The sequence below is a fragment of the Diadema setosum genome, chromosome 3 (genome assembly GCF_964275005.1).
Source record: "Diadema setosum chromosome 3, eeDiaSeto1, whole genome shotgun sequence".
NCBI lineage: Eukaryota > Metazoa > Echinodermata > Echinoidea > Diadematoida > Diadematidae > Diadema > Diadema setosum.
Window position 1 is genome coordinate 44156278 of NC_092687.1, and position 13139 is coordinate 44169416.

Sequence of the window (13139 nt, forward strand, 5' to 3'; positions counted from 1 at the left end):
AAAAACAAAAACAATACAATATAAAACTAAACAAGGAGTTTTATGCAATCATCAAAGTGGCGAAGGTGTCTGCCAGCGCATTAAAGGGCGCCTCCATCCTGTCGTCGCCAAAAATGTTGAGCAAATACTGCAGGATTTCTATCTCCCAGATCAGAATCGTTTGTCTCTATGTTTGTTTGTTTTATTTGTTTGTTTGTTTGTTTTCAGTTGGGCACAGAAAAAAAGAAAGAAAAATAACAGTGCACTATGAAGTCTAATGCAGAAACGTCAATTGTCATTTACTATAGTTATTCATTGGTACTTTCATCACTAACCTACTGTTACATTAGAATTTGTGATGACTGAAGAATTCGATAAACTAAACTGTCTTCACGACAGCCAGTCATGCTTCGTTATTTCAACTTGTTCTTTTTATGTCTGCATCCTTCTGTATTCTTTCTATATTAATTGCTTAAAATCAACATCTCGTCGATACTATAGTGATTAATAAAGCATCAAGAGATTTAAACATTGTAATCGTTGACAGCAACAATCTACGTATTGTGTAAAAGCCGCCTACTCAAACATAGTCCATTATGGCTAATAACAAAGCTATGCTATGGCAGAATTAAGGTGGTACTACTACTTGCTCTCAGTATTGCATGTTATTTCACATAGGTCAGTGTAAAACATGAAAAAAGATGGGCACCCCCCCCCCCCCCACCCACAAAACAAAGTACCACAAATCAAGGTTGGTTTAATAACGGGGCCCTAGATTAGATTTGTTTTCGGAAAATTGGCTAGGACGTTACGGCGCATGGTTTATAAATTCGTAAATTTGGAACGTTATAATAGATCATCTGCTTTTGATTATAAACACACTGGCTGAAGTAGATATTCTTGTCTGGGAATGAAAAGTCAAGTATTTAACGGGATGTAATGATAATGGTTAATGTATAGTGTATAATGATTATGCAAACAAAGACTTTCTTGAATGGTAAGGTTTAACTTTTGATTTTAGACAAGAGGTAATAAGAGAAAAGAATTCAAAGAGTCCTCGATAGAGCAATGTGGAGAAGATTGACATTCTTTGTATTAAGGTCAGGGTCATCAATTTCACGTAGATCTTTGTGAACACAAACTACTCTATGGGAGACTATCCGCGCAATATCTAACCCATGTTTTATTATAGTACTGTATACGCATGTGTATAAATGATATACCAACTTCATAATCCGTTTGTGAATACGTCTTGAATACGTGAATGAATCCGTCTTCACACTCTCATAATAATGTATGCATCAATGATACCTACATAGCTACGCACACTGATGATAGATGATACATACATACAACGTTGTACAGTACGTACACTCTAACATAAATTTGATAAAAGCATACATCCATACATATATTTGTATATAGGGGCCTATACGCGCATTGGTTCGTCATGTACGTACAGACTTACATGAATCTCATTGGTAAGAATATACAGTGTACAATACATACAAACATACATCCATACATAGCTACGCACACTTATAAATGGTACATACACACGTAAAGTCTTACATGAATTTCATGAGAAAGGAGTTGCAATCATACATCCATTCATCCATGTATGCATCTAGCTTGATCTCTTTATTCCCCTCTCAAACCATTCATTCATTCTCTGTCGTCAAATTAAACAAAGTTCTGAACACCATCAATACACTCACATCCTAAGACCTGCAACAGTTTGCCTTACACATGAATAGTATTAGCATCCGTCTCTTACTTCACAATTATACACGAAATTACTCGGTTTTCACCTACACATGTGCACACAATCATACATACGTACATAATATACACGCATACATACATACAAACACAAGCGTCTCGATGTCACGTCCGTCACTCGCCTATCTTCGTTTTCTGCCTTCAAACCATTGCTCTATTCTTTTAGTTTAAAAGTTAAATTACAGGCGCCTTTGTCGATATCCTTCCCTATACACTTGAATAAACTGTTTATAAATCGTATAAAATTCGTCACCGTGATTTCTATTCTGCCCTTCTCTTCTCTCTGTCGGACAAAATGAGAATTTAAACAACTTTAATACACACTTCAAATAGAGAAACGAGACAAGTTTGATAGAAATGTGATTGTTCAATCTTCAAAAGAAGTCTTTACTGCGTAAAATGCGTTTACAATGACAATCCTATATACTATCGCATTAAGGCTTAATTGTAATCATGCAGTCCTTTCATCACTCAAGTCTAAACTGATCATGCTTTGATCCAATGAATTGGAAAAAGAAGCAAAGTAATGCCGGGTTTTGAAACCAGTAAACCATACTTGTGAGGGTTTCAAGTAATGATTGTCCTCATGTCGGGGACTAAACGTCTCTTCCTTCAACTGTCTTTCAGCACTAAGAACAAGGTATGACAACAACAACAACAACAAAAATAGGAAGATGCAAGATCCAATACTCAGAAACATAACTTCTTCTTTTTTTTTTTTTTTACCTATATCAGTTCATATACAGTCGACATCACTTACGTTATTACAAATATGAGAAATATTTTGGTTTTCTGTTCATCATCAATTCTGTTCATCATCATCAACCTTACTGCTCTTAAATCTCGCATGTTGATGTGAAAGTGTGATTTTTTTTTCTCCGTGCGGGCCCCCCCCCCCCCCCCCCCCCATTGATCTCGGAAACGCAATGGCCGATGAACTTGCATGATGAACTTGAAATTTTCATGCTGATAGATCTTCGCGTGCTGAATCTGATGGTGTAATTTATTTTAATCAATTATGCAATTTTTGGCATAATTAGCTAATTACTTATTCATAATGCATATTTTATGCATTTGGGGGATATTTTCATAATTTCAGCCTAAACAGGTACAAAATTACATGAAAACTGTGTAATAATGAAGAATAATGTTTCCCAAATGTGAAATAAATCAATTCTTATCTATTTTTATAATTACAGCAGATTTGCATAAACTATTAATATGCAAATTTAATACTTATGAATTTTTGCATACTTTTGAAATGTATGACGTATCAAAATGAAACTGGAAGTAAAATTATCCTTTTACAGGACCCATGGGCACTACCATACTTTTCAACTGTATTCTAATGTCCCTGATATTGTAAACTTGAAGTTTAATTCATGCAAATTTATGTAAATTGATGATTTTTAAAATAGAAATTAGCTTATAAAATATGTGATTTTGCGTGTAAAATATAAGAAAAATCAATGAATACAAAAAGTATAGAAATGTGAGAAAAATTTAAAAGTTATTTGCCATAATTGAAATTAACTTTACAGAATCATGTTTTTTGTCTCAAAAAGTGAAAATATCACTGTAATTCTTTTGTTTTTCCAATGTTTTTATTTCTTCTGTTTTTACTGTTTACATTTGTTATGTATTTTATTGTTTTCTAAGAGTGCCCAGTAAATCATGCGGAAGGATAAGAGTTATTTGAATCATCTATGTCGATAAAAACTCAATTTCCCCCTCAGAGAGAGAGAAAAAAAAAACGAGAAAAAAAAAACAACTTTTTGTTATGTTTTGTATTGTTTTTATTTCTTATGTTTTCTATTGTTTGATATTCCTTATGTATATCATTGTTTCTAAACTTTGCCCAATTTATTTCAGAACAATATAGAAGCATGAACCAAGTGGAAAACCAATTCCTGAGCAAAATTTATAAAGTAATGCAAGCCATGGTCTATTGACAGTATGTAACTGTACACAAATATATGCAGCAATTAGCCGTTTTAATGACATGGGCACACTAATTGGCCCCTAGGTAGGTCCGATATGGACAATCGAGTGGTACCAAAATGTGCGCAAGACTTCAGGGGAAAAAGTCATGAAGCGAGAATCCGAAATTCCCAACGGTCGCGATGCAATCGCCAAAAGTATGGAGGGGGGGGGGGGGGGGCTTCCCAGTCCCCCCCCCCCCCAGTGCAGTTAGGGTTTAATAAACAAAGTATACCATTATGTAATTCAGGGGCGGATCCAGGAATTTCGTAAAGAGGGGACGTGTTTACAAAAATAAAGGGGGGGGCGCATGCACCCCTCCCCCCATTTTTTTCTTTTTATTTCTTTTGTTTCAACAAAAAATAAAGGGGGGGGGGGGCGTGCGCCGGTTGTGGTCCTCCCTAGATCCGCCCCTGTAATTGTAGGACACAATAGTCAAATTCGCTGCATAAGTTCCACCTCTTTGTACATTATGGCTATATGTATTCCATCCGTTTTAGTGTTTAAATAGTGTAGGATCTCGACTGAAATATGGATCTAAGACTCTACGAACTACACTCCTGTCACATCCGTCAGTGGGGAATTTTCTTTGTCGAACGAAATGGCAAACATGAATATGAGACCACGACTCCAGTTTATGCTCTCCATCTATAAGACAAATACACAAGATAAGGACAGAAACAATTTGAAGGTTAGGACATTAGACGGACACATCTGAATATAGGAAAAAGCCTCTATCATTTAAAGCGTTCAGATAATTTTACAGGTAAAGCCTCAAGAGGCTATACAAATTAGGTTTTTATGTTTGCATGTGATCATTACTACATCAGCAAACCGCACAAAACGCTTTGAAAAATTGCATTGAAATAGAAAGCTCAGTTATTCTTGGTTATTGTTACGAGGGAATCGTTTCCAAGGCCGTTGTCTCAAAATAGTGTTGCTACTCTACACTTTGATAGAAACCGGTCACGGAGGATGAGTACAAGATGGAGACGTATTTCTCTCATTCACGCGTCCAGTCAGTATTAGATAAAGCTTTGAAATTATATAACCTGCCGCCCTTAGCTCTCCTTTGCAATTACTTCCATGCATCTTATGACTGGCAATATGGGAATTTAAAAGGCTAAATACCAAAGATCCGAAGGAGAAGAGGAGGAAGATGCCAACGATGAATAAGAATGAATTGAATAGGCAAGAAAAGAGCGGGAAGAAGAAGATTGAGGCAAAGAGGTAAAAGAGTAAAAAGATTTTGGAGCACTTCAAGGGGGTGTAGGAGGCAGGATAGAAAAAGAGAAAGAAAAAGTACCGGTAAGGAAAAAAAAAATGAGAGGAAGAAAATGTAGTAGAAAAGGAAGTCTATAGTACCTCTTCAGAGGATGATAATTTTTCTTCTTTTCATCACCACGATTACATAGGTCATCACCGACATGAACAACGTTGTGAAGAGCAAGGCGTACGTGGTCGACGACTTCTGAAGAGCTCCGCGATGTAGACAAGCAATGGGACCTGTATGGCCAAACCAAAATAATGACCGTAATGTTTTGACAGAGCACAATTAATGGGATAATCGAAGGTAAACGAACAAGGCCCAGACCATTTTGCACACACGTCTTTTCTTACACTTTATCTACGTCGTACATTGTCATTTCAAGAACATATAACAATAATATTCAAAACAAGAGTGAAAATGACACAAAGTCTCGAAAGTAAATTGAATTAGTTTGATTAAATTCTTGAGGTATACATTTGAATGTGATAGGAATATTGAAGAAATATATCATCTAGCATGTAGGGATGAAGGTGAGAGTTAAATATTAGACAAAATTAGAGCTATTGTAATGTATATTTAGGATGTTTTGGGGATAACTTCCTGTTCATTAACAACTCAACTTAAATTCCCTTGTTTTTGTAAACTCACCTCAGAATATAACACCAAGATTATTTACTATTAATTTCCTGTCGTTTATTACCATTGTTTGAGGTTTACAACAAGGAGTCATTCAATCACCCTTGTAACAACCCTTCTTTGTCCCTGGTTTAATTACCCAAATATTATATACACACACCTTGTGAACCATCAGACTCTTTGTCTGCCACTTATCTTATAATACTTCCTCCTCCACAAAAGAATCCCCCTCTTTTAATTGGTCAAACATCACCCCTTAGGACAACCCCTTTGGTACTCTTTTTAGTTATCCCATTTTTGATTGGTTGTCTTACCAAAATTCTCACCCATTACCCATTGAACATTTCCAAGTTTGGTGTTCTTTCCAAGGCCCCAAGGGAGATCATGATTTCGACACCAGAGAGTCAACCTATACTTGATATTGCTCTCTCTCCTGCATCTTGATACTTCTATATTTTACTCTGATGTACATACTCGTCATTTAACTTGTCATTGAACTTCATCATGATATTTCTGAACGATTGTGAACAAACACTTTGCATCGATGAAAAGTACCAAAACTGTACCTGAGCTCCTTCATTTCTGCTTCATAATAACATTCCAAATGTAACACCACCCGTTACATTACACTATCATCCACATTATGTAGTGTTTCACATTACACATTTTTACGCTTGCTCTATCAAAGTCCAGAGGCGAATGAAATCATTACATCAAAAGTAGATTAACCTCTCTCCAAGCAATACTCGAGCCTGGTGTAGGTCCAACCAATCCCGTTCGTCCCCGAGCACGTGATATTGATGCACCTGTTGTGTGGGCGTGGTCTGAAGAGAGCCGAGGCGATGCTGGACGAGGAGAGCGTGGTGTTGTCGACTGCGATGGTGTAATAGTGAAGGTGTGGGGCGGGCTGGTCCTCGGGACTAATGTGACACGTGATAACGAGAATGACCTGGTTTCCTTCTCCATTGATCTCCTGGGTCTCGATGGAGAGGATGTCACTCGCTGGAGGCGCGTGACCTAAGAATTACAAAAACACACACATATACATAATATGTTTGTTTTGTTATTGATGGTGGTTTTCTTTTTTCTTTTTCTTTTTTTTTTACTGTGTCTTTATTTGTCAGGTACTTTGCATTCTCCCCAAATCATGAACATCCTTGTTGAACAAAATCAAGGGGTCAAAGGTGAACAAAGTCCATTGAACGGTTGAAGGAGAATCCTCATTGTATTCCCTTAACGGGTCAGACACTGACGAGTTTGGTTGACGATGCTCATAGAATTATTATGTTTACAAAATTTGCATTGTTTATCCAAAAACATTAATTAACAGTAATTAACACCTTAACACTCCCGGGAAACATTTGAATCTTAAAATTTAAACTTTCCTTGTATAAAAATCAAGTACAACAACCTACTCTACAACCATAGCCCTTGTGTTCACGTGAACAAATTTGCTACTGCCAATTGAAAACAGACTTGTTCGGGGTATGAAGAAAGATATTAATATAAAAATCTTATAGTGATAAGACCCATAAGCCTGCTTGCCTGGATTTCTTTATTCATAGTCATTAGCACTTGCATGAATGGACACAAGTAATGTACAGACTACTAGTATATAATACTAGCGGATCAACGTGCAATTACCAGCAATAAAGCTAGTACTAACGAGTTTGGTATATTGTCAATCCTTACATAAAAAAAAAAAAAAATGGCTTCATGTCAATTGCATTTGGAGAGAAAAACGTGTAATAATGAAGTGAAATTGATTTTTCCTTGTACTAATCACAAAAGCTTTGGGATTTAAAAATTACGATATCATGGAACGTTTTATTGTCTTACGGTTGCGTCTTGGACAGTAAATCTTTGTAGCGTTCGTCCTTCCGATGTCGTTGATACCGGTGCAGGAGATTTCAACGCATTCACTCGGAATGGACTCAAGGATCAAGGAAGGGGAGCTTGAAGCTGACTCGATGACGTCATTCACTGCAATCTCGTTATTCCCACTGGTGGAAATGGTTGGTCACGTGGGTCGACGTCACATGTGATCCTGAGGCCATTAATTTCTTGTCCGTCCTCGTTGTCAACGATCTTGATCAAGATGATATTGTCTGCTGGACGGTCTGTCGAGACGACGAGAGTTAGAGGTAGACGGATGATAAAATTCATCCTCATATTTCATTCAACGATGTTGATAGAATTCAGTACATTGAATAATCAAAAAGTATGATCCAATGTTATCTGCTTTTTAAAGTTAATCCAGAAATTATCCATTAAATTGTCATCGGCAAGAATTGATATAGCTTTTAAAGCATGTACGTAAAATCTGCTCATCATAGGGTGCGTTTATCAACTCCTTTTCTCGGCAGAAACAGGTTTTCCAAACAGCTTTCAAGGAATTTTTACGAGCTGATAAACGCAAAGCTGTTTTGAAAGCCCTTTCGGAAATCCTTTTCGAAAGGGTGCGTTTATCAACTCTCCTTTTCTCGGCAGAAACAGGTTTTCCAAACAGCTTTCAAGGAATTTTTACGAGTTGATAAACGCAAAGCTGTTTTGAAAGCCCTTTCGGAAAGCCTTTTCGAAAGCCGCAAATTTGTGGCTTTCCAAACAGGTTTCCTAAACAGGTTTTCAGAAACCTGTTTGTAAAAGCCTTTTGAAGTTGATAAACGCAAAGGTGTTTTGAAACGGCTTTGTAGTATTGTACTGCAGTTACGAACGATGCGCGCCTTATGTGACCTCTTCTCCTCGGGTCGAATTGGGCAATGCAGCTGTGCAGTGACATTCCAGTTATCGTGTTCGCGAAGAGAGTTGATAAACGCAACTATTTTGGAAGCCGTTTCTAAAGGGCTTTGGAAAGGGCTTTGGAAAGGGCTTTGGAAAGGGCTTTGGAAAGAGCTTTTGAAAGCCGTTTAAACAGGAGAAAGTTGATAAACGCAGACAAAGTCTCATGCCGCCACTAAGAAATGTTTGAAGTATGTGCTAAACTGGAGCTGCCTCACAGATAGGAAGACAATTGATTCATGTGGCATTGCATCATGACTCGTCACTCTCAAAGGAAGATATATATGTCTTTATGATGGTACATGTAATTGCTTTTCGCCGTCCCTTCTTAGAAAGCAAGCGTCACATTAATAGTACAGGGCTTTGGAAAGGGCTTTGGAAAGGGCTTTGGAAAGGGCTATGGAAAGGGCTTTTGAAAGCCGTCTAAACAGGGGAAAGTTCATAAACGCAGCCATAGACACGTACAATTATTTCCCAAAAATCGACAAAGCTTCCATGCATGTTGCCTAACGAACAGATAATATAATTTTGGCGCCTCGTGTGTCCTGCACTAAACTGCAGCAAGTTCGTTCTGAACACCAACAATCTTTAATTTTACATCATAAAAATAACCATAGGTATTTTTTTTTTTGGGGGGGGGGGGAGAGGGCTTGCTACTTAACATTTCTGGGATCAAGGACATTCTTAATAATTGCATCATATGCATATTATTATCTTCTCAGGAAAGTTATGTAATGTCATAATCATCGCATGCCTGGCAAACCTGCATAGCTTTCAACAATACTCCGAGAGAACCGAACAAACATGATATCATTTGGACTTACGCGCAGATCCTAGTAGATCAGATATTGAATTAAATTAAATTACTTACGCTGAACTTCCAAGGTTCGGGACCGTTCACTGCCGATGAGATGACACTGAAGTATGCCCCCATTGTCAGCTGCGGTTGGAGCGAACGTCAGTTCGCTACGAACATTATAATATGTAAAACGATTGATACGGTAGGCGAGACCAGAACTAGCAGACTCGTTGACAGCATTATCGATTCCTTTAATACATGAGGAACAGAGTGGGAAAGAAACCAACAAACCGAAAAGAATTTTAATAACATTGGAAGATTTACTTTGTATTTGTACATAGATAATCGTCAGAAGGTTTGTCAATTAATGCCTATTATCGAGCTTTCGATTAAGGACGAAAGAGAAAGAGGAAGGGAAGCATGGCGTGAAATCATTTTCCGCATTTGCAAAACCAAACATTTCTCAATCCTGTTGATTTTTTAAGACGGTTTTCGGTGGAAATAGCTTTCGGTCGGAATAATAGAACAGCGCAGCTACCCGCCACACGTTTAGGTTTACAGCAAGTGCGCGTGTATGACAGCTACGCATTCAATATGTTCGCATTAATTCTCGCCGGATAGTTTAGTTGGTTGTTTTATTGTTCTTTTAGTGATGAACAAATTTTACAATGACACATGCTTCAAGCAAAACAGGTCGAACTTCTGAGGTTCATGCGGTTGAGAAAGCATCACCACGTACGTCATGAAAGAACAAGTTGTCTTAACACACTCGTATGAGCCAGGGTAGCTTGGTTTCAAAATGTTATGTACTGGTAGTCGTATTCTGAAAACATTCTTGGTAAGATTTTCTCCCTATTCTAAAATCAGGAATTTTTCCAAAAAAAAAGTACACCGTATTCTGAAAATCTGTCTTACTTTATTCCTAACCTTTTTCATAACTTTTATTTCCTATCAAATTTGCCTACAGATAGGAAGAAATGGGAAAATATTCTAATGAGTATGCTATCTAGGAAGAAGATAATTTCTGACCTTGGAGGAAATTGTTATATTCTAGAATGCACTTAATTGGAAATGATTTAAGAAAAGCTATTAGGAGAGCCTTTACCCTGTCCTAAATTCCGTTAATATACTAATTAAAGGAACAGCGAATAAATAAAGGCAAAACATCATGCCAGACCTTTGATTTCGCCGAATAACAAGTTAACGTATTATTCAGTTTTGCTCTCTGGTTATTTCAAATATAAAAACTATTAACTACGTTCATATGAATAAACTGTACAGGTGAATCATCGTTTAAAAGTGTTCCTGTTTATTATTCAATTCATTTTGGTTATTCATTCATCTTTTGTTCAAATGTTCTTGTCATATGATTGTTTGCCACGAAAGTTTTTTCTTTTTCTTTTTCTACTGACAAAACAAATACATGTAGTTACGTATTCGGTTGTGTAGACCGGCAGGTCCTATTCGGTGAATTTGTGTTTAAATGGTGTTAATGTGTTGGCCAACATGTTTTATGGAGTTTGGTTTTTTTTAGTAACATTAAGTGTTATTCTCAGGCTGCTCAAAATGCATGAACTGAGCTTTGATAAATGCAAGGCAAACAACTCTTTGCCAATGTGTTCTCTAAATCTTAAATGTACAGATCCTTCTTTTTTTATATATATACATTACTTGATAGCTATACATGAATGTATGCCTAAACTAAGTATTGATGTGTGTACATATTCTCTGAAAGAATTATCCGCGTAGGTTCAATAGCGTTCGCTTGTTACTGTACATACGCACAGCAAACAGGCGTAGATGGTAGCGCTGGCCGCCACGCTGCCCTCGGGCCCCGGCCCGCTGGTCGATCGTGTAGCTAACTGGATGTATCCAGCCGGCGCGCCAGCTGCCGGCCACATACCGTCAATGTACCACACGCGTGTAGCTTATGTATAATACACTGACTAATTTATTTTTGTTAAAAAAAAAACAACAACAACACTCCACAATTTCTGCGATTTTCTTTTGATATTTCTTTCTTTGCAAGTAGTACATTTTCAAAACTGTATCACGGGTGAATACAAACATGTGTTTTTAACCAGACGTCATAATTTCGTAAGGATGTTATCGCACTGGTTAATTTTGCATAATACCAAACAAAACGAGATATGAAACTCGTCACACTGAAGACGAGTTAGGTGATACGCTGGGGGTCATCAGATGTCGGTCATCCGTGATCGACAAAGAAAAGAATGTAATATAGCACCTTGAAGTTATAATGAGATACTTAGTTGAACTTTTTTAGGCCTACATTATTCAGATCACATTTGCCGCGGCCGCGGCCAAACTCAATTGCGAGGCCGAACCCCGCAAGTTAGTCCGTTTACACTGCCGGGCTCGGCCGCGCTTTTGATTCAAACCTTTCAATATTTTGTCGTAGTGGCGCTCTACTTGTAAACAAACGCAATTTGGTATTGTCTGGTTTTCAGATCCTTTGCCAACTGAATTCCGTGGCGACAAAGTTGCCGTTCGGGCAAAGGCCTTTGCCGAAGGAGAAAATCCTTTGCAGGACAAAGTGGTTAATATCCTGAATAGCGAAATAGTACAGGCTAGGGTTTGGAAACCAGACTAAAATTGGCCGCGCATTTAGCCCAGTTTGCGTTTAATACACTGAGAAAAAGGCCGGGCGCGACCGCGGCTCGGCCGCGGCCGAGACCACCTCCAGAGCGTGGCCTAATGCGAGGCCAATTTTGGCCCCGCATTGGGCCTTTTGTGGCCTAATGCGAGGCCAATTTTGGCCCCGCATTGGGCCTTTTGCGCATTTACACCGAAATGAAGGTGGGCTCGGCGCGGCCGAGCCGCGGCCGAGCCTCGCACTGTAAACGGGGTCCAAGTGATCCTCGACACGTACAAATAAAACATGACAATTAAGTGTTTATAACCATCTTGGCTTTAACAGTGGCCTTTTAAAACATGACCTTTGACCATTATGACTCCCTCTAATCTTGCTATCATAATGATTCTTTCAGAGAGCTCTTACAGCTATATACAAGCCTGTGAGATTTACCAGCAGTAAAACCAATGAAGCCTCCGATACAAAACAAGGGATATTGAGCAAGTGAGTCTGTTTACATGAGAATGTGATTTATCCTGGACGAAAGTGATGCCTCAATTAAAGAGAAAAGGGCAAAAGAAAAACGGGCCAAACGTACGGCTCCAGCGAAAGAGACATCGCCTTTAACCATGTAACTATAGGTCTCCTCCAACTAAGAGTACACTTTGAACGTAAGCTTATACGTGAATGATAATTTATGACGATCTCACGTGATCGACACACATTCAAAGGGGACAGTTAGAAGTGGAAGGAGTGCTTAATCGTGTCATTAATTCCTAATCAATGACACCACTACTATAGGCATATCATAATTTCTCATCTAAAATCAATGGCCTATAGGACTCATGCACCATTACTTGTATCGTGCATAAACTTTGTTTTTTAAGCTTTGAGTGAAACGTGTCATAACATAATTCTGTAATTCCATCAGCAGTGATTGACATTATAAAGAAGAGAGATATATCACCGTATTGAACGCTTAGAACCTAACGGGGGGGGGGGGGGGGGGTATTATAGCATGATACTCGGTTCTTTTCTGCCCAGATGCCAACAACACCCATCACCCACGGCCACGCATAGAGAAACAGCCATGGCGAAAATAAAACTTTGCTTTCTCATAGGCAGAATGACACAGAACCCCGTCAAACACACTTCACTTTTATTGGCAGGGATGGACATGAAAAAATTCATTACTAATACTAAACAGCGTATGCATTCCATTCATGTGGCGCGAGATACCTCTATAGCAACATAAAGCCTGTCTTCAACTCCGTTGATCGAACAATGACAACCTGAAATTTCAAAGAGATGAGCGAGAC

General features: G+C 38.2%; 1 protein-coding gene across 1 annotated transcript; it reads right to left on the reverse strand.

The window, feature by feature from the left end:
• Positions 1 to 4127: 4127 nt before the first annotated feature.
• Positions 4128 to 11125, reverse strand: LOC140246903 (uncharacterized). Its single transcript, XM_072326227.1, has 5 exons — positions 11010 to 11125; positions 7487 to 7650; positions 6377 to 6664; positions 5107 to 5247; positions 4128 to 4389 (listed from the first exon to the last, which is right to left on the reverse strand). Exons 1-4 carry the CDS (start codon positions 11123 to 11125, stop codon positions 5111 to 5113), a joined length of 705 nt encoding a protein of 234 aa, XP_072182328.1. The 3' UTR covers positions 4128 to 4389; positions 5107 to 5110.
• Positions 11126 to 13139: the final 2014 nt, after the last annotated feature.